Source organism: Haliotis rubra, unplaced genomic scaffold (genome assembly GCF_003918875.1).
Source record: "Haliotis rubra isolate DU_JTF1 unplaced genomic scaffold, ASM391887v1 Scf295, whole genome shotgun sequence".
NCBI classification, from domain to species: Eukaryota; Metazoa; Mollusca; class Gastropoda; order Lepetellida; family Haliotidae; genus Haliotis; species Haliotis rubra.
Window position 1 is genome coordinate 1054618 of NW_025766963.1, and position 23161 is coordinate 1077778.

At 40.4% G+C, this 23161-nt stretch overlaps 1 protein-coding gene across 1 annotated transcript in view; it reads left to right on the plus strand.

Moving 5' to 3' along the window:
- Positions 1-23161, plus strand: part of LOC124282195 (ankyrin repeat domain-containing protein 26-like) — an 895780-nt gene that overhangs the window by 818548 nt on the left and 54071 nt on the right. Inside the window, exon 41 of the mRNA XM_046718159.1 lies at positions 16839-17048. Within this exon, the coding sequence (XP_046574115.1) occupies positions 16839-17048 (210 nt within the window). The remainder of the gene's footprint in view (positions 1-16838; positions 17049-23161) is intronic.

The window sequence follows — 23161 nt, forward strand, 5'->3', positions numbered from 1 at the left end:
TATATGAATAATTATAGTCTGTATTTCAAAACTACAGTTTGTACTTAGAATATTTATGAATGTTGTTAAAACGTCAAAATTTTCTCCTGTGAAGTCACCCCTCAAGTGCATTTTTTCATCTGAGCTTTAATATCCAACTAGGTATACATGTATCATATATGCCTCAAAGTTACAGTCACCGGGTACTGTTTCCAGAACCTTTCATTGGCATCCATGGGAGGCCGTTTTTCATGCTCACCATCACTGTTTGTTTACAGTTGCCTGTAGAAGTGTTTTTCATTTTTTCTAATAAGCTTATTCTGTTTCATGAATTAATTTTTCTTTTCCCATTTTTTCTTTCTATCATTCCAAGCCTTTAATTTTGCCTTGAGGGAATCGACAATCTTTTCTTTCATTGTCTTGTACTGTAACTTTAATTTATTGCAAATTGACTTTTGTCAATTTTAAGGCCTGTTTATACGGCAAAAGTATACACTCAAATTTGCATACATGAGTAAATTTACATAGGGTGTGCAATTTGCTATGCGTTCATACAGACTTTTAAGTTCTTTAAGCAAAGTGGTTCATTTCTGTCCCAGCAATGGATGGAGTAAGACGTGAGATATCAAGGTATAGGCATTTCCCAGTGATACCTCAATAGTCAGACACCCCACAAGTTAGACAGTAGAGTAGGGTGGACCAATCACTCACCTACATTGATAATGGAACAGAAAATTAGGCCTAAGTGGCTTATCTCTTGCACAATAAGATCAAACTCCCATAGGTCATCCTTGACTTTTAAGGTTTAATCCCTTTTAATTGATCTACTCACATAATATTAAGAGTCTTCTTGTGCATAGTTGATAGTGTGGCTCAATTATTGTTGTGAGTAAACCAATAAAATTAAAAAAGCAACTTGAGACTGACTTCTCAACTCAGGTCAGATGATTTTACTTGACAATGTATATATGTTTCCCACAATGTCTGTACTGCACTTGAAATACCTTAGTTGTGCATGCGACGCTAAATAAAGCAAATAACTAACTGTACTGCACAATAATGGCAGGTTTGCAGAAAGTAGTGTTCATCATATCGCAGAGAGGCATGATTCAGGTGCTCTTTGATCGCCATCTATACAACAAGAATAAGACAAGGACGACTTGTGTGCTCTGGAGATGCACTGTCAAGACATGTACAGTATATCGGCCATATAGAGCAAGGAGCAAGCCCTCGGACTCCTTGATAGCTACCGTGAGTGAGGACCCCGAAGTTGAGAAGTGGATTCGTCATGTGTCTGCCTTGCCTCTGCTTCCTCTTGCTATCGTCCAGGATGTCTGCATAAACCTGATGAAAACTTGCCATGATGTTCCAGTCGCTGCTACCTTTAACGACTACATGGTCACTACATGGGTGGATGATGACTCTCTGTTTAGACTGACTTTGTGGAACCAGCATGAGAGCTTCGGCCTGAGTACCAACAGCAGTGAGGGATTTAACAGCCGTTTGAATGCAAGTCTTTCGAGTCGTCACCCGAATGTCTTCAGACTGATCGCGATTCTCAAGAAGATTGAGAAGGCTGACAAGTTGAAGATTGCCCAAATCTCAACTTCAGTGCAGCTCCTCCACCACTCAAGAAAGTATACAGGGAGATGAACCACCTCCTTGGCCAAATGAGAGAGCAGTTGGAGCAAGGAAGTTCCAATGCAGTATTTGGATGCTGTTGGAAAGCTTGTGAAGCTTGGCTGAATTTGACTTTGCAACTCCATACTGTGCCAGTAGTGCTAGTGAATATGACAATTGTACTTATATGCATGTGATATTATGACAAAGTGACAAATATGAAAATTACAGAAGGTGTTGAATGTGGATAAATATTATATAAAATATAATAAAACTGATCTAATCTAATCTCAATCTCCTCTTTGTCTGATTAATGGGGTAAAAGTTAGATTAGTCCTTTTTCCCAATGGGTAACAACCTTCCCAAATTTGTTCACTCAACTATTTAATTAGGGTTTTTCAAGTGTGTAACTAATGGGTTGTCAGACTAATGGGAGGACACCAGCATTTCCCATATTACATCAGTGTTGGTCTGATATCGGCCATGGGATGTTCGCATGAACGGAATTCTAGAAGAAAGCAAAGATCAAGTCATTGGTATACTGAAGTTGTTGGTAATCATTTCTGTGATGCCAAATTGTTGGAAAATGTTAGAATGCGGCGAAAAACGTGAATTAATCTGCACTCGACTGAAAGATGAGCTCTCTCTCTCTCTGATCATATAGTTCAGGAACCAGTGGATGTAAAGAAAAGGGTTGCTAAAAAAAATACTCATCCTTAGTAAATTTGCTATGTGTTCATACAACCACATTTGCTTAGGGTAGCAGAAAATAAGCATTTACTCACCGGTAGTAAAACATTTGCTTCTGGTCCAGGCCAGGATTTTTTTTGCTTGGGGTAGTAAAATTTGCATATGTGTAATTGCGTTTATACGACCAAATATACTCACATAAGCAAATTTACACATATGCAAAAAATACACAAGTGTGCAAATGTCGCCGTATAAACAGGGCTTTAGATTCCCTGATGATCTTATTTTAAGGCACCGCTCCATCCAGGAAATGTTTCTTCTAGTTTCATTAAGTTTTACTAGAAACCGTTTTTTTTTTGTGTCATGTTCTTAACATTGCCGCGCTGATATTGCTGGAATATTGCTGAAAAGCGGAGTAAAACCAAACTCACTCACTTTGCATTGGGTGTTTTTTCCTTGGAAACTGAGTGAAGTTCCTCCAAAGTTCAGGTGGCAGCATAGACACAGCAATTTACTTCATGTAACGAACAGTCCGCAGAAAATTTCAAAGAAATAGCTTCGTTAAATAAATCAATTTCATTTTTGAGAAAAGAAACGTTTAGTTGTCCAATTGGCTCTATGCCGGAAGAGTTTGTTTCGGGAAGAAGAGAGAGGTTCATGCGGACGTCCATCAGAGGTTTTGGGTCTGCTGCCATGCAAAGGTTCCTGACAGGCACCAGTTGTGGGTTCAACTGGCTCACTGGGCATGTTCTTCTTAAGCCGCCGGAGTTGTTCTCGGACATTTTGCTCTGTCAGGTAAGCATACATTGACATGGCATTGTCCCAATGCAACTTCAGCGACTTGCCGTTTATGTGTGGATTGCCAGGCCATCCTGTTGCTTTTGCACACTCAAGTTGGTCGAGTTCCGTGCCTTCCCCTGGGGCAAGTCCTGTCTCCAGTATGGTTGTTTCATTACCGGAGGTTGTCATATGAGCGAAATATTCTCAAGTATGACGTAAAACCCAATTTCACCTCACCTCATTACCGGAGGAAGGCTGACTGGGCTGCGGAGTTCACAGATGTTTTTCTCCTTATCTGTCTGTAACCCAGTAGTTTCCCTTTGAGTGTGTGTGTGTGTGTGTGTGTGTGTGTTTTTCAGCCCTATCTGGGTGATGTACGTTTAGTTCAGGGAATAAACTTCCCCTATCTAGGCCCACCACGGAGAGGCGTACATCATCAGGCCCTTATTATTATTATGTTTTACAGATTCATTTGAAAATGCAGCAGAGAGGGTTCGGGTGATCCTTGCACAGTCAGGCTGGTAAGGCTCATCATCAGCTCAACATGCAGCCCAGACAGCGAATGGGACTTCTCCCAGGAAACGCTGCCTAGTCAAACCCACCAAAGAACTTTCCAGAGAATATGTAGACTCCCCCCCCAAACTGCAGCCTTCTGCATTACCCAGAGTGTCAGAAGGGCTGTGCTCCTGGTGGAGAACCCGGGCACTCTCCTGATCTGCGCCAAGAGAACAGGAGGTACTAAACCAAGGGCACCGAGAACAATGGGGAGCCTGACGACAGTGTACATGGGATGCAAGCGAGACATTTCAAAGGCAAGGTCTGCATATTTATCATGCTTTTCCTGAATCTTGCCAATCCCGTTGCTGTCAAAAGGGACAGATAATTCAATGATATAAATGAATTCATTGGCTTTATCAAAATGGACAAGATCAGGTTTGTTGGCTGGAATTCTCCTGAGGCTGTATATGAGCCTATTCCACAGAAGTTTAAAAGCATCATTTTCCATGACGCCCTGGACATGTTCAGGGTCATACCATGGATGGACCTCGGGAGTCAAAGCCACAGGCATAGTAGAAACAACGAGTCATGCCATCATGTCATTTAAGGTATGCAGTTTGTGCCAAGGAAGGGCATCCTTGCACAATCGACATTTCATGTCAATATTTTCTTTTAGAATCACATTTTGGCGATTGCGAGTGGGAAGTGACTGGTCTTGAGCAGCAAAAAGAAAGCCCTCAGTTTCACATTTAAGACCAGCCGACTCCAGGCAAAGGAGTCAGTTGGATTACTGTTCTGTTCCACATACTGCATGTACACATGATGCAATGGTTTCTCAGAAAGCTTCTCCACAAATGAGCAACTCTGGCAGACTTGGTGAAGGACTTCACCTGATTTACTCCAATCTCTGTACCATCCAGCAGTGCATCACCATCATCAAAAATGGCATATATAAACAATTGAGAGAAGAATGGATACCACAATATGTTAATTATTCCACTTCTATTGCTTGTGATACTTTAAGAGGTTCAAGTTCAAATTTTCTTCCAACAAGAACTCCGAGGTCCATCCATGGTATGACCCTGATGGCATATATAAACAATTGAGAGAAGAATGAGGGTAGTGGGCTCTGTTATCAGACATGATCCTTCTGGTCAGGCGGTCAAGACTCTGGATGTCTTGTTTTGTCCAATCAACTACTCCAAAGGAATAGGAAAGGACTGGCACAGCAAAAATATTGGTGGCTTTGACCTTGTTTCGTGCATTTAGCTCTGAGCTCCAGATTTTCTTATTAATAGCAATATTCCAATCACCACCAAATATTCAGATTTTGAGATGTGACTATTCTTTAATTACAGGTAACACTCATATACTTACTGTAGCCATAACATTTTTTTAAAAATCTTTATTCATCTATAAACAAAATATTCCAAGACAATGTCGAACTGGACAAATTGCTCTCAAATGAAGACTTCATATTCTTGACTCTGATGATGCTAAGCTATTACAAGGTCAGTTTTCCTATGAAGAATGTTTGCATTGTTGGAAGAAAATGAAAAACAATACAAGTCCTGGAGCTGATGATTTCAATGCAGAATTCTTTATTAAAAAATTAAAGGATAATTGCTACATTTTTTTAAAGATCTAACAATTATGCATTTAAAATTGGTGAACTCTATCATAAAGACAAAGTCACAAAGAAGGAGTTGTCCCATGTTTACAAATGGCAGAAAAGCCGAAATACTTTCTTACAAATTGGAGACCAATATCCCTGAATGACGTTTACAAACTTGCATCATCTTTTCTCATTAATGAGGATCAAACTGGTGTTATGGCGAACAGATACATTGGGGACACTATAGGAATTTTGTATGATACCCTCCTGAACTCAATTATATCTCTGGAATGCTACTTCGTGTTGATTTTGCCAAAACCTTTGACTCAGTCTCTAGGTCATTCATACAGAAATCCCTTTCTTTCTTCAGATTTGGACCCAATATAAAAAGTTGGATCAAAATATTCTATAAAGATATTGAATTATGCATGATTACTAATGATTTATTGTTTCAGGTTTTTACACATTAGTTGTATAGTCTCATTAGTCACCCAAGATAGCACACCTGGCAACTAACTGCATGATGTACACCATTCTTTGGAAAAGTAATTTAGTTAGCCAATAATGAGAAATCAATCAACATATTGGTGGTTAATCCTTTGAAGGAAGGATGTTGTTTTTACACAGGCACTTTTCGACAGGGTGTATTCAGTATAGACTAGTAAATCTACATACATAAACACTACCTTTTGACAAATCCTCTGTGCAAGATAAAAGTAATTAATCAATCAGCGAGTTATCGGTTAATGTTTTGATCAATGTTTGTTTTTGTAACTCAGCTGGTAATTCCTCTGGCTGCACTTCCATGCGCATATTACATAGCATGTAACACATATGACACGTCAGACCTTAATTAATAATTTTGAGTATTTACTCCAGACACGAGAAATGCCAAATGGGAACCTTTATCGGGTAATCTAGGTGGTGTTACAACTAATTATACCTGTTATAAATTCATTAACTGACCATCGAGTGAATGACAAATAACATGTGTAGGTTTATACCACCAAACATGGGTTACAGCAAGGGAGTAGTAATTGCTGTATTGCATGCAATAAAACTTGTGGGCCGACACTGTTTTGAGGATACGAACGGAACTTCATTTTTGCATAAAAAAAAACATAAGCATTTGCTGTGTACTTAAGTTAAAAACTGTATATACCTATTTACCTAAGTATTTTCAAATAACAGCATCTGATGGGCATCCACTCTTCATAATGTCCCGCTGTTTAGGTTGAAGAAATTCTGCCAAGGTGGACAGACCCATGTCCGTCACGGTTGCGGGAGTAGGTACTGACCAGTTTGTAGCTAGGTCCAGAATTAGACTGTTGGCAAGAAACATTAATCGCTCTGCATCAGTGCCCTTTTAATAAATGATGTAGAGTTTATTATAACATCCTAAATTCTTCTGAAGTAAATCTAAGGTCAGTGTCTCAATGATTATTTTGTTTATATGATAATTTTTTCCAATAGTTTCCATTGAGTTTAGATGTGCTTTCCTATGATCGAAGGCAAGGGTTATGTTAATTGTGTGAATGTCGTTAAGCAAATATCAAGTGTTCTTACAGGTCGATAACTTGGAAAATCAATTGATTTTGTTGTTTATCAGCAAATATTGGTCTCCTGAACGGACAACTGCTCGACAGTGGCAAGGTATTGGTATGTGGACTGCTGGCATGTCAGTGATGGCTTTTAGAAGAGCTGTAGGTTGTTATCCATGGACTGTCAGCCACATGGAAAACATTAGCAAACTAATGATGTAACTTACCATCAGCAGTCAGGTGAACTCCTTGGGAGAATACAGCATTCATCTGTTCATGTCAAGTGGCGTGTTAAATACAGAGAGGCTTCGAAACCAAAAAAACAAATAGTAAAAAAATTGGCTGGGTATAGATCTAGATGGCCTCTCTGACTTCCAGAGCATAAAGCTTGATGTCAAGGTCGATGTCACTGGAATTAGACCTCATGGAAATGGGTCCGGGGGTTGGTTTCTTTTATTCATGGCAGTGCACAATGCAATATCTTGGAGCAAGTGCCATTTGAGTAGGGTTCATTAATGGTGTGGGGGTACCTCTCACATGACTGTAAACTTGACCTTGTGATGACAGTATCTGAATATACAATAGCACATAACTGTTAACCTAGACAGAGTGGTTGTACCATATTTCAATGACCATCTTCTGAACAGAAGGTCAGTCTTCATGGACGACAATGCTAGACCACTTCATGTTGGTGATTTCTTATGTGAAGAGGCAGTAGTAACTCTACATTGGCCTGCCATGAGTCAAGATCTGAATCCCATACAGCATGTTTGAGACATTATGGGGCATAGAATGTCCGAGAGTGATCCTCCAGTACAGCATTTTGATGTATTTGAACAAGCCCTTTATCCAAAATGGAACGCAATAGTTCCTTTGTTATGGTTAATGGTAACATGTTGATACGATGAAAAATATGGTGTGTTGTGATACTTTTTGCGATGTTGATGTATAACTTGAACTTGGATTTTTTGCTATGTAAAGAGAATATCATTACTGACTCTGTATTTGATTTTTTCCCTCATTCAAGCCAAGTATTTTTTGTGTAGGTGCAAGGCTTCTGACTCTCTATTATATTTTACACATTTTAATACAGAGCTTAAAATTAGATATATACACCTCGAAAAAGTTACCTGTAAGCACCACAAATATACTCACTGCTAACAGAACTATGTTTAAGTTCAGCTTGTGTATGATAATATTCAGTTAAGAAATTATTGCATGTGTACTTGGTGGAAAGTGTCTACCAAACCCGCAAGTTTTCACAAGTGCAGTTTGTGCACTACATGTCAGTATTTATCTACATTGGTTACAGGGTTCAATAATTTTTCTGCCACTATGGAACGAAGAAGATTGTTAGATTATTTGTATCATTGGAGTGTCTGGTATGTCTTTTAAAGCAATGGGTCGGGAATGAATGTCCACTACACAGTTGTCAGTCATTAGGTCAGAAAATACAGGAAAACTAACAAGGTGAGGAATCGGCAATGTTCTGGACAACCAAGGGTGATGTCAGATTGTGAAGACAGGGCATTATGGAGGCTCACTCGACAACAACCATTTGCCATAAGCACTGTTATGAAGCACCACTGTTAACCATTTATCTGGGTCTCATATGAGAACAGTCCAGAAAAATCGGTAAGGAGAGCCAGGTACAACATCCTCTACTGAGCAATCATTACCAGCAAGTATGTTTGGCTTGGTGTTTTCTGTGGCGACTCTAAATCTGATGATTTGGTGAAGAATGGTCTGGTGAAAGCTGAATATATTTTCATGTAAAAGATAGGCACTTGAGAGTTTGCAGGCAGCGACATACAGCATTTGCAGCAAAAAACATTCAACCAACTGTTGCTTTTGGTGGAGGTTCCTTCATGGTGTGGGGATATGTCTCTCATGACTGTAAGCCTGACTTGATGACCATACATTGGAATTTAACGGCTGTTCAGTATATCCAGGAAGTGCTGTCCCCCATTTTGATAATCATTCTCTTGTTACTTGACCTGTGTTTATGGATGACAACACCAGGCCACACTGTTCTCATGCAGTGACAGCTTTCATTTAAAATAATGCAGAGGCTTACTGAGATAGGGACATTTGGTCCCTATCGGGCAATGGACAACTGATAGGGGGGGGAGGAAGGAGGGGGAATGATTTGACATCGTAGGGTACATAGAGAATACTACACTCGGTCTCATTACATACAAATTATACGAAACGAGTGTCCTTCCTATGGTATCTGACCGAGCGAAAGCGAGGTCAGATAACATAGGAAGGTCACGAGTTTCGTATAATTCGTATGTAATGAGACCAAGTGTGGTATTTTATTTATTACCCACGTCTTACATGCATTAAATTGACAAAATAGCGTATTTTTGTTATTTTTCCTTATCCTGACTCATGCTCTTTTGCTTGTCTTCTTCTTCTTGCGAACACAGTGGAACACTTGTATCTCCCAATTGAAGCTCCCTTCAATGTAAAATCACTAATTAGTACTCACCAAGAGTTATCTCCATCCCACTCCTTTGCGCGGGAACGAGGGCGCCACTTCCCGCCACATGCCTCACTCTCTCCTTCTTCGCCCAGTGAGCAGGATGTGAGAGCGCCTGTGTCTCCCTACACACTATATCCTTTGTTTATTCTTAGTTATTTACCTCTCATAGACTTTTATAGAGGTGTAGCTAGTATCCTTCAACATAATGCATTGATATTTATTCATGTTTCTACTGTTTTATTCACGGGACTCCGTGTTTGTTCAGATAGATTGCGTTGATGAAAATCTGCACTATTTGTAAATTACGTTTTTCTGCTGCTGACCCGCATTTAATATGCTCTAGTTGTACTACGCCATGCTCTACTGTTTCACGTTGCAATTATTGTATTAATTCATCCAATTCTGCCTTTGATAAATATTTATTCTGCGTCTTGAGACGTACGTCACGTAAACGCATTTTAGCCATGGCTAATACACCAGAGCCCTTACCCTGTCAACTGTTGTCGGACGACCCCCTCCCGTCTGGTGTTCCGCTAGAGTTACCCTCAGAGGAGAGGCGTGGGACGCAGTCCACTACCTCCAAGAAGCGACCTGCATCCCCGGACATCCCGTCGTCGCAGCCAAAGACTAGGAGGCTTCCACGTCGTCACAACGCAGACTCCGCACCCCCAGGGCTACATCCACGTCGCAGGGGAAATCATCGAAGTCCAGCAGTACTTTCTCAGCCGAGATTGTTCCCGTTGCAGAGTTGGGCCTGTTTGATGATGATGATCCGATCATCATTCCAGATGTACGGCGTAAGAAGCGGCCAGTGTCGGCAACTATAACATCAGCGCAGATTAGCACGCAGGCTGAGGCACCTACACTGATGTCAGAGAATCGTCCCGTCGCTACCATCGTAGAGAAGGCAGCAACTACTTCAGCGCAGACCGTCCCAGACGACCTGATGAACCACATCATGAAGATGATGGAAGATCGCTACGGTCTTCGGAGGCCTTTAGAGCCACGGGCGACCCAGCCCACCCCCATACCTCCGTGTAGGGCGACCCAGCCCGTTTGCACGTCTCCGCGTAGGGCGACCTAGCCCACTAACGCGCCTCCACGAAGACGGGCGACCCAGCCCGTCTCTAAGCCTCCGCGAAGGGCGACCCAGCCCGCCTGCACGAAGGACCCCGATCCTAAGCAGTCACGGAAGGCTTCACGGAGGATCACCTACGTCGGACCTTGATGAGAGAGGACGTTCGCGAAGCAAGATCCTCTCATCCCATGATTCCGACTCAGACTCTCAACCTTCACGAAGGTTAAGTGGCTCCAAGTCATCCTCATCTAGAAGATCTTTAAGAGAGTCACCGAGAGCTTCGCCAAGCTACCAGCGTTCGCCAAGGAAGCCTCCGCGAAGGTCACCTTATAGACGCCACTCGTCAGTCCGTTCACCACATCATTCCACTCGCCGATCTCCTTATCGATCGCCTCATCGATCACCTTGTCGATCCACGTACAGATCATCAAGGACTCCACCTCAGTCACTATCGGAGGAGCATCAACACATTATCTGTGACCCGATGTCTGAAGATGAAGATGGTATCGTATTTTCCGACGCAGAAATAAGATATTGGAATGTGAATAGTCTGGAACTTTCCTCCCCGTCTAAGAACGAGAACTCAGCCCACACATATCTTATGAAGGAAGACGATGCTGACACAATCACCTTACCCCCGATTGACCTGATAGCAGCGGTGCCAGCTAATCTGGATACAGCCTTTAGTAAAGCCACGAAATCAGACACCTCATGTGCCACATTTCAACGCTAACAAGTTTGCAGGTCACAACATGGACTCCTTTTACAAGGCACAAGATATCGATGATAACTATAAGATGATCAGCGATGCCAAGTCCAAGACTTACAGAATAGATGACCGCAAGCTAGCCCAGATGGAAACCATATCAAGGAGGATGTTTTTTGGTCTGAACAGATCAAGAACAGTCAACGAAACTCTCCTCACGAAGTTCAGAGACTCTCCATCTGAGGATGATAGAATGATTTACTCGGCCCTCCTCATGCAGAGGAAGGACTAGCAGTTCCTTACGGATCACTTAACAGCACTATCCGCAGCTACTACTATGGCTCGTCGTCAAGGTCTCCTCGCCACCTGTAATTGGGGTGATCACTTCACCGCACCACTCTACACAGCCCCGTGGTCTTCACCGTCCATCTTCGATGGTAACATAGACAAAGTCTCTAAAGAAGTCTCTAAAGACTCAAGAGAGGTACTCATGATAAAGTCTATGGATACACTAGCAAGCGTCATCAGACAAACTTCGCAGAGGTACTCAGGCAAATCGAAGTTCTCTGGTCTACAGAGAGCACGGGACAGGAAGATGGCTAGTGTAAGAGGAGCGAAAGTCTTTTCGCCACCCATACGGCAATTACAGAGGAGCATCGGGAAGAGGCAGGTCATCCAGAGGCTCCCGCAATTATAAACGATGAAGGACAGGTTCGGAACGACTGGAGTCTTCCACCCCCAGCCGTTCCAGTACAACCATCTCAAGTGGGTGGACGCCTTCAACTGCACTGGGAAAACTGGGGATTCCTAGAGGATCCATATGTCTCCAACATCCTACAGCACGGATATCGCATACAACTACAGGCCACGCCGCCGCCGCTGACAGTCATCCCTCCGAGGTGATTTCCAGGCTCCACAACTACCAAAGTTAAGAGAAGCGGTATCAACGCTCCTAACCAAGCAGGCCATAGAAGTACTGGACCAAGTAAACATCGAACCAGGCTTCTACTCCCAAGTTTTCCTAGTGCCCAAGAAAAATTCCAAAGAAAAGTTTTGTCTCATCTACAATATGAGCACGTTCAAACAGAGACTATCTGCGCAAACCGCCAGCGTTTCGCATGATACACTTACCACAACTACGGCACTTAATTCGTCCCAGAGACTACATGGCCAGCATAGATCTGCAGGACGCATATCTACACATCCCAATACATCCCGACTCCAGGAAATACCTTCGGTTTACACTAGACGGGCTGCATTACCAATGGAAAGTACTACCTTTCGGAATCTCATTGGCCCCCTGGTTATTCAGAAGAGTGACGAAACCTATCGTCTCTTACCTACATCGTCAAGGACTACGCAGTGCATTCTACCTCGACGACGGGATACAAGTGGATCCAGATCCACAGCGTCTCAGACTAAAGTTAAACTTCATCAAGCTACTAACACAGCTAGGATAGTTAGTAAATCTACTCAAGTCGGACCTAGAACCTATGCAAGATCTGCAATTTCTAGGCATTCGATTTCTCACGGCGCAGAATCGTATCGTCGTGCGGGACCGATGGATCAAGATCCAACAGATAATCCCTCAAGCCTTACTCTCTCCGCTACCACTACGACAATGGCAGAGCCTGTTGGGTCTACTCACGTCAGCTCAAGACATGACAGTCAGAGGCAGACTACAGTTACGTCCGTTACAGGTCCTCATCAACTCTCATCTCGACGACCCTCAACCATTCAGTCTACCGAATCACGTCAAACCTCACCTACTATGGTGGACCAAGAGATCGAATGTTTGCGATGGAATCTGTTTAATAGAGCCGAATTGAAAACACATCTCTATGTAGACGCTGTCAGCTCCAAGGTTGGGGAGCACACCTCGCCAACAGGACGGCATCAGGGTTATGGAGCCAACAAGAGAGCAAACTACACATAAACTTGCTAGAAATGCAAGCAGTAGTAAACGCCATACATCATTGGAGCAACTTACTAAAGAATGCCAAATTGATGATTCACACAGACAATTCAACAGTGGCGTTTTATGTGAACAAACAAGGCTCAACCAGGTCCCCGAACCTATTGACTCTATGTTTTCAATTGTTCGATCTAATAGACAATCTCAACATACATGTCAGAGCATGTCACATTCCAGGAGCAAAGAATGTAATAGCAGACGCTCTCTCTCGGCCACACCTACCATCGCCGACAGAATGGATGCTCCATACAGAGATATTCGCACAAATTATCAAGAAAATAGGAGCTCCAATAATAGACCTATTTGCCACTCGCTTCAACAATCAGCTGACAACATTCCTATCACCAGTCCCAGACCCACTAGCATGGGCAACGGACGCACTAAGCATATCGTGGGAAGGACTCAACGCGTGACGCTGCGTTCCGCCACCAGCGTTAATCCCACAGGTGTTACAGAAAATAGAGGCAAACTTCGAGCCTCCAAATGATTTTGGTCACTCCCTACTGGCCAGCGAGAACGTGGTTTCCAACTCTTATTCAAGAAATCGGACAACCAATACTACAACTTCCAAAGCGCTCGAATCCACTAATACATCCTCACACCAAACAAGCGCACGGAAAGCCAGAAGCATTCCAACTTCACGTATGGACTGTATTAAGGCGTCTAAACAAGAGAGGTTATTCAGCCAGAGCGGTGAAAGCAGTCACGCTTGCCTTACGTAACTCCACTCGCAACTTGTACGATGACAAGTGGCACAGTTTTGAAAATTATGCTGCAAAGAAAGGATTTACAGCTAGAAATGCTACACATCCACAAGTGGCTGACTACTTATGTAACCTACGTCAGACTAAACATCTAAAAGGCTCAACATTATCAACATATCTCGCAGCTTTAAGCTCTGTCATAACTATGAGAACGGGTGTCAAGCTGACGAAAACCCCAGAGTTACTCGCCTTTCTACGTGCATTCCGATTGGAGGATCAGAAACAGAGATTTCGCGCTCCAGCATGGGATCTAAATATAGTGCTCCAACACCTCACAAGTGAGGCCTATGAACCACTGGTATCAACATCATTCGAATTTCTGACACAGAAAACTTTGTTCCTGTTATCCCTAGCAACAGCAGCCAGGATGTCAGAGATTCACGCACTAGATTACGAGAGAACACGCTTTGATGACAATCATAACATCGTGCATATGGGACTACGCTGGGATTTCATCGCCAAGAACCAGTTGCCAGGTCAACCAGACAGATTATTCCACGTCCCAGCTCTCTCATCAATTCTCCAACCTCATGATACACTGGATCTATCATTATGCCCAGTCAGAGCACTGAAAATATATCTACGACGTTCCAATCCGAGGCGACATAAACACAAACGATTATTCATCCCTCTATCGACAGCTACACAGACTGAAGTCTCACGTACAACTATCTCGATATGGATCAGGACTGTCATACTACGTGCCTACAAGGCTGCAGGACTCGACCCTCCAAGAGCATCTAATCCACATGAAATTAGAGCACTAGCTTCAACACTTGCTCTACACGGCAATTGCTCTTTGAATACCATCATGGAGGGCTGTTTCTGGAGATCTGATATGGTGTTTGCCAACCACTATCTGAGAGATATCACCACCGAGGACGTCTCAGGCATTCACCATTTCGGTCCCATGGTCCTCGCTCAGCAGTTGACAGTCCCTCGGAGAAGATAAGTCAATCTTACGAGATTTTTACTGCTTATTTCACAACAGTACTATATAGCTAATAACTCCATGAAGTTTATGCTATTATATATTTTAGCTTAAGTTCAATCACAATCTTAAGCTCAGTACTATGTTTATTATATCATAATAATATCATTAGCTAACAACTCTATGAAGTTTATGCTATTATATTATCAAGCTTAAGTCTATCTTAGTCTTAAGCATAGTATTCATGTTGTAAATACTTTATTTATGTTTATCATAATATATATATATTGTAGTAACCCATATATGGCAGCTGATAAGTTTAACAGCAGGAATTTATCAATTCAGTGCCTTTATGAAGTTCCCATAGGGGTTGTTAGAGTTATTACAGTTATCAAATCACTAATTATCTAAATCCAAAGTATTCTGTATTCCCACCTCCGTATCCGTAGGATTCTACAAGCAAAAGAGCATGAGTCAGGATAAGGAAAAATATGTAATTTTCTGAATAAAATTGATATTTTATACTTATCCTGACTCATGAGGTAAGCCCTCCCATCCTCCCCACATAACACTTTGGATTTCCCTGAAAATTCAAGTGTTGGGCTCGCTATATAAGGAGAGAGTGAGGCATGTGGCGGGAAGTGGCGCCCTCGTTCCCGCGCAAAGGAGTGGGATGGAGATAACTCTTGGTGAGTACTAATTAGTGATTTTACATTGAAGGGAGCTACAATTGGGAGATACAAGTGTTCCACTGTGTTCGCAAGAAAAAGAAAACAAGCAAAAGAGCATGAGTCAGGATAAGTATAAAATATCAATTTTATTCGGAAAATTACATATTTTTTGGTTTCAAACGAAACCGGTTTCATGAAGAGGTTGCGGAAGAGTTTTGTACTGTAGTATAATATTTGCATGACGTCACACTGTAATGACATCACTGCCTTGGTAACCGACGTCACGATGCATGTCAGTTGTCATCACCTTGTACAGTCTCCTACAGGAAAATTACTCCATAGCACTCCGTTTCTTGGTTTGCAGTTGCTTCATTCGGCTAACATCACTGGTGGAAACATTGCGTTTGTTTTTCGACGGATATAATGTCTCAGTTGGACTCACAATTAAACAGCGACACGGCAACGTTCACAATGTTTACATTCCCACAATGCATTTAAGTTGTAGAATGAATGAATTCACGTGTTTGTTATGAATGAAAAAATAGTTACGTCAGAATGTGACCTAATTAAGAGGTCATCGGTTATCCACTCAAATCGTTAGAATCTCAGGTCAAGTCATTACGACACAGGTCAACACGATACGACACTTGTGTGACATACAAGATTAGTATGCAACTACCCATACGTTGACCACGTGGGTAATAAAGTCAGTTATCCAAGCATGTGTGAGGTACATTAGATATTGATTTTAACAACATTCCAAGGTTACAATTAAATGTTTGTGTCTCATCACATAAACACATTGGTGCCTGGCTCCATACTTGCAACAGGTATCATTTTGAGCCAAAACAGATGATTTGCATATTGTGCCATTATTAAAATGTTGAAGGAAAATGTCCCTTTTTGTGTTTTCTTGTAGTCAAGATATGATCACACAGAAAAACATGCAGCTTTACCAATGTACTGTGCATTCACACCACTGATGTTAGCTGAAACATACAACTTTGTAAAAATTACTGGGGTGCTTAACTTTTTTTTAGGTGTTATTGAAAAGACTTCATCATAGTAGCAGTTCATTGAATAAGTGGATGATGTATCTGTTTTATGAACATTAAGTTCTATATGTTTTGTTTTTTTAATGAACATTTATTTCTGCATTCCCTGTCACACATATATAATGACAAGACATTTAAACCACTGAACATGGAAGTAGATACAGATAAACTGATACAGATAAATTAAAAAAGAAGTTTAATCCATAAAAATATCTTGGACATCAATGTACAACTTCTAAATGCCACTGAAAGACTTCTATATGTTTGTTCATAATAAACAGTTTATCTGTATCTACTTCCATGTTCAGTGGTTTAAATGTCTTGTCATTATATATGTGTGACAGGGAATGCAGAAATAAATGTTCATTAAAAAAACAAAAACATGCTGAGTAGATATATCTTCTGTAGAGACATTCAGGTCAGATTTTCCACTTTCTCTTTTGGTAGAATAATGATCACAGCAGCCAGCCAAGGGAATCAACCACAGACATTGATGATATTCGAGCAGAACTTGAAGCTAAATATCGTATGGAACTAAACAAGAAGCTTGAAGAGGTGAATCGTTACCTGGAACAGCAAGCTCAGGCTCAAAATCAACTGGATATATCTCATGGGGAGAATGAGTCTCGGTTGGCCATGGATAAAAAACATCTTGAGGTATGTTTCATCTTAAAATCAGATTTGAAGAAATCTAAATAGAAGGAGTGTAGAAGTGAGAAGTCAGTTCTGACCAATTATATAAAATGTATTATTTACAACATGTATTTATTTCAGTCTGAATCAGAGACCAAAATAGAATAGGAACCTTCTGACTGACTGAACAGCACCTGAAACCAACAAACAACTAAACAATGAATTATAATTAACAATTGAAACAAAAATTTAACTAAGTTTACAAAATAATACAAATCACAACAGAGGTATTACAGTGACAGTAGAAATAAACATTATGATACAAAAGCAGTGATTATAGCAATAGAGACAGAGATGATAAAATTCACCTCACTGCAACAATGGTCAAGAGTTTGCTCCCTTATATGCCTAAAAAAACCTAGATCTTTGCAATGTTCTATTTCATCGGAGGAGGGTTATACATTTCAGAATATAGAGTACACCACTGCCCTCTGCTGAATGTCAAAATGGTACAATGGATTACACTTTGAACATTGTATCACAATAAATAATACTGCCATGTAACACAATGACAATTATTTATCCATTTCCATTGAAAATGTAATGCAATTTTATGTATAGATTACTATACAGTCAGTTAGATGCCATTTATCCTATGAGTTGTTGCAAAAGGTATCTAAAAAGCAAAGTTGAGTTTAGTTCATTGAGATATATGTCCTATCTGACAGGGGATGATAATGAAATGTAGATAATGTCATGTATTGTATTGAAGCGCTCATAAAATATGACGCCTCTAATATGAGTGTTGATGTAAGCGGCATGTGCAGCTTGTCGTGTCACTTAAGAGCTAATAAAAACAATTTCCGGTCTACCCTCCATGCTTGTCAGTTGTACATATATTACATGGTGTCAGAAATCAGATTCCACAGCCGACATCCGTCACAAATATGTGATATAAGCCACAGAAAGACATTGATTAGGACTAATTTAAAACGGTCGAAAATTTTTAAGGCAAAAACGGTGAGATGGCTAATTTAGTTTGATCAGTACCCTCGATGAATTGGGATAGTGGTGACTTACCTGGCGCCATGGAAGAGTTTTTGTTCTCACATGGATTTCATGTTCGGCGGTCCACTGAAAGGTAAAACAGAAGCTGAAAAGTGTAATTTCTTAATGCTCTGGGTGGGAGAATGAGGTAGGAACGTCTACGAAACATGGGCTTTGAATGAAGATGACAAAATGAAGATGGAAGTACACTACACAAAGTTTGAAAACTATGTAAAGCCAAAATCAAATTGGGTATTCTCAAGATACAAATTCCAGTGCAAAACTAAGAATCAGTCAGAAAAATTTGTGCAGTTTGTCACTGTTCATACAAGATCCAATTCACCTAAAGTGTGTGAAAAGTTAATTAATGAAGGTTCTGAACTTACACTGGAGAAGGCAATAGAAATTGCAAGTACACATGAACTTTCTCAAGAACAACCGAAAATGATGAACGGTGAAGATGCAAACGTTAATGTCCTTCGTCAATATCAGAACAGAAAAGACAACACAAGGCAGACAGCATCCAGTACAGCTGCAGATAAACAACCTCAAAGGAGGAATGTGTGTGGTAAATGTGGATATGAACATCATAGCTTAGTAGCAGCTTTGAAAGGACAATTCCGTCAGGGTAATAATGTAACACCAGAGAGCAGCATAGTTAAGGAACTCTACGGGGCTATACTCAGAGAACAGTTTCCATTGAAAACTATTGAGGAAGTGATCTCAAACATGCCATATGCTAGAGTATTCACTAAGCTGGACGCAACATCTGGGTTTTGGCATGTCAAGTTAAGTGATGATAGCTCAAAACTGTGTACATTTAATAAGCCCTTCTGGAGGTATCAGTTTACAAGGCTGCCATTTTGAATAAAAAGTGCACCTGAAGTGTTCCAGAAAGTTATGTTGGAGATGGTTCAAGACATCAACAATGCTGAAGTCATCATAGACGACATTCTAATATGGGGACGTACCCAAGAGGAGCATGATGAAGTCCTGAAGTGTGTTCTTGATCGTGCTGAAACATACAGGGTGAAATTGAGTGCAACTAAATGTGCGTTCCGAAAATCAGAAGTCACATATGTAGGTGAGGTGAGGTGAAATTGGGTTTAACGTCGTGCTTGAGAATATTTCGCTCATATGACGACGTGCATGCGTGTGTATGTGTATGTGCGGCTGCTTGTACTAGCCCAGACTGAAGCTGGTTTTATAGTACTAGCCCACTGAGATACCATGCCGCAGTGAAGAATGAGTACCCTACTCAGACACATTATACTGAGTCCGAGCCGACCAGTCCTTGTTGTACCCATTAATGCCGAGCGCCAGGCAGGGACCAACAAGTACCATATTTTTACGTCTTTAGGTATGACGCGGGCCGCGACCTTCCGCTCTCCAGGCAGACGCTCTAACCACTGCACCACGGAGGTGGTCATTTCCTCTGAGAAGTAGTTTGTTTAAATAGAAATAATGGAGGGGTTGGCAATTTTTATGCCCCCGCCATATATGGCAGGGGCATATAGGGTTACCCTCAGTGTCCGTCGGTCCGTCCGTACTTTCGAAACAGGGAATGTATTCTATCCACTTCTCCACCATAACCGCTCTGTGGAATTAAATGAACTTATACATGGGCTTTCTTGGGACTCTAATGGTGTGCATCTCTTATTTTTTATTTTTTTATTTTATTGGTTTATTTTGTAAGTTTAGAGACATTTGAACTTAGGTACATTTTGCTGAATTTCTCTATGATGATAGTGTAATAGGGGATGAAGTCTATCCACTTCTCCACAAAAACTGCTCAACAGAATTGAATAAACTTCTACATGTCTTTTGTAGGGACTCTAAAGGTGTGCATTTCATAATTTTTTTATGAAATTTCTTAATTTTGTCACTTTTACAGATGTTTGAACTTAGTTGAATTTGGTTCTATTCAGCCAGTGTTCGTTCCATCCAACAGGGGGTGTACGTTATCCACTTCTTCTCAAAAACTACTTTATGGAATTCATTTAGATTACACATTTGCTTTATAGGGACTCTAAAGGTGTGCATCTCATATTTTGATTTTGTATTTTATTTATTTTTCAAATTTTAATGCCGTTTGAACTGAATATAGTGTTATAGGGGATGAAGTCTATCCACTTCTCCACAAAAGCTGCTCAACAGAATTGATTGAGCTTCTACGTGTGTTTCATTGGAACTCTAAAGGTGTGCATCTCATACCTTGTTCATCCAATTTCTTAATTTTGTCACTTCTACAGATGTTTGAATTTAGTTCTATTCATCCTGTTCGTCCCATACAACAGGGGGTGTACTTTATCCACTTCTCCTCAAAAACCACGGCACAAAACTCATTTAGCTTATATGTCTTTTATAGAGACTCTAAAGGTGTGCATCTCATATTTTGTTTTTGTATTTTATAAAAAAAAATTATGTTTAGAGACATTTGAACTTAGATAAATTTTGTTGAATTTCTCTCTGATGATAGTGAAATAGGGGATTAGGTCTATCCACTTCTCCACAAAAACTGCTCAACAGAATTGATTAAGCTTATATGTGTGTTTCATTGGGACTCGAAAGGTGTGCATCTCATAGTTGCATAGATGTTTATTGAACTTGTTCGTGAATTTTGTTCAATTATTGATCTTTATATGATAATAGGTTGTGTTATCTAACCCCTCAACACATTGTTTTTAGTGTTTTGAAGTACTTCAGTGGGACCCTGAATGTGTGAACTCTTCCTACAGCAGCGGGGGCATCCGTGTCCCTGGACACAATTTTTTCTTGTTTAATATGAAGGACATTAATTTTGTTTTTATTTTAGACTCATGAACAACAAATTTAGTTGTTTTTCCTAAACAGGGTAAATACAGGAAATAACCAAATGTACATTTAGACATTCCATTCTATCCCTAACTATCATGAATCATATTCTCAATGACCGGGATGGATAACCTTTAGGTGGCTGGGATAATGCATCTTGTTGGGTGGTGTCGCAAGTTCTTCATTTTTGCCTTGGCTCTGGAGCATCAGACACCACTGGCGATGTCAATTCCGGGGTTATGACTGCAGCCATCTTCTGTGTTCTTTTCTCAGTCTAGTTAATAGTAGCTAGATTTTTCAGGTGCTGTTTCTGGGGGGAAAAAATGAAATTCCTGCACTCTGAAAGTTATTTATTCTTGAGAGCGGCACTTGGTCTAATTAGATAATGGCACATTACGGTGATGGGTAATGACATGAGATAAGGAAAGTTATTCTATTACAGTTATATTGCGATGTGATAATATGTAGCACATCATGTCAGTTAAATGACTGTTTCAAACTCTGGTGTCAGGAAGTGTATAAACCGGTACAAATGATATTATATAATCCAGTTTCAGGAACTTACAGATCGGATTCTTTTGTTTCTTTTAGCATCTTCCCTGTGTTTTTCTTTCTTTCCTGTAATCTGCCGATGTCAATCGCCCCTCTTGCTCCTCCAGATTATCCAAAAGGCTTCTATTAAGAAAAGCAAATGAGTTCATTTTGATTCTTCCAAAGATACATTATTACAATCCGACAACCGTTATTTTGATTATTATCATATTCATCATGTATCAAACCAAGTAATAAGTAATTGTGGTATATGCATTACTGAGAGGGTATGAGGAATTTTTTATTAACATGATCGACATGATTAAGTAGAAATTATGCACTACAGAAAGCTTTGGTATGCTACTAGATCTACTAGATATTGCCAACTGACAGAATGAAATTATTAGATGCTATATTTACCCAATTGTGAACAAGAAACGAGTTGATGACAATTTTAATTTTAGTTTGCATTTATGTGTAAAATGTCGGAGGCAATGACATCCCTAATCTTATAAAACCAACATATATATATTGATTATGATGTCGAACAATAATGAAACTTGGAGAAAGTTATTTTACCTTAAATAAGTCACTTTTAATGGATTTTCAAGGGACTCCACGAACTGTTCAATGATTCTTCTCACAACAGCCTAAAACATAATGAGACACACATTTGGATCATGAACATATGTCAATTGGTAATATTTTCCACCTAATTATCATGAATTACTTGCTTCATCTATTATTGTTGCTTTGCTGCATATAACCATATCAGACTCAACGTACAGTTATATTTCAATGAGGAACACAAAAGCATACTTGACTTATGGTTATATCTTAACGGAATGTTCAGCTGTTATCAACAATAATGTTTAGTTTGTTTTTTTTATTTCTCACAAAATGCAGTGTCCACATTACTAACCGTGAGCAAATCGAAATGCGAGCGCACCGTTACTGTAAAATAAAGGTTGCTACAGAAAACGTTTAATTCGATGCAAACTGACTGCTATGATAAGAAGAAAATAATGATTTTCATCTGAAACCTACCTGACAAGGACGGGCTACTGCTAATTCCTGTCCTGGGTTTCCGCTGAGATCGCTTCAAGTTCCCGGGTCCTTAGTTCCAAAACTTCGATTGTCAAGTTCGTTGCCACGTGTCAAGAAAACTGTAGCAAGTATACAGACTGCCATTTCTACTACCTTACTCTCATAGACCTTACTTCAAAACAACTACAACAACGAAGCTTTTTCCAATCTCGCGTATGTACGTTTGAACAAAGATGGCAGCATTTCAAACAAAGACTTATGGGTGCTCAATTATTTTTTAAATTTTTTTTTATTGTTAACATGCCAATAGTCTGCTTACCCTTTACAAGTTTAGAAGAAACACTGATAACTGCAAAATGTGTTTATGTAAATTGTTTGTTTTTACAATGTCCATCACATCTCGTGGGGGCCTTATTCATTCCAAATTAAGCGCGCATCCTTGTACTTCAAACAGACACAGGGACTGGGCAGCTGTCTACCTTAGCAGAATTTCTTCAACCTAAACAATAAGATCGGTGGATGTAGTCTGATTGTAATAAAGTGATGAAGCAGTGTAAGCTTTTTTTCGATTTTCCGATGTGTTGATGGTATGATGACCGATCCAATTTGATCCTATTTCTGTGTTTTTATCCCCCGCAACGCGTTTTGCAGGGGGTATTAAAATGCACTCCATCCGTCCGTGCACATTTGTCTTTTCC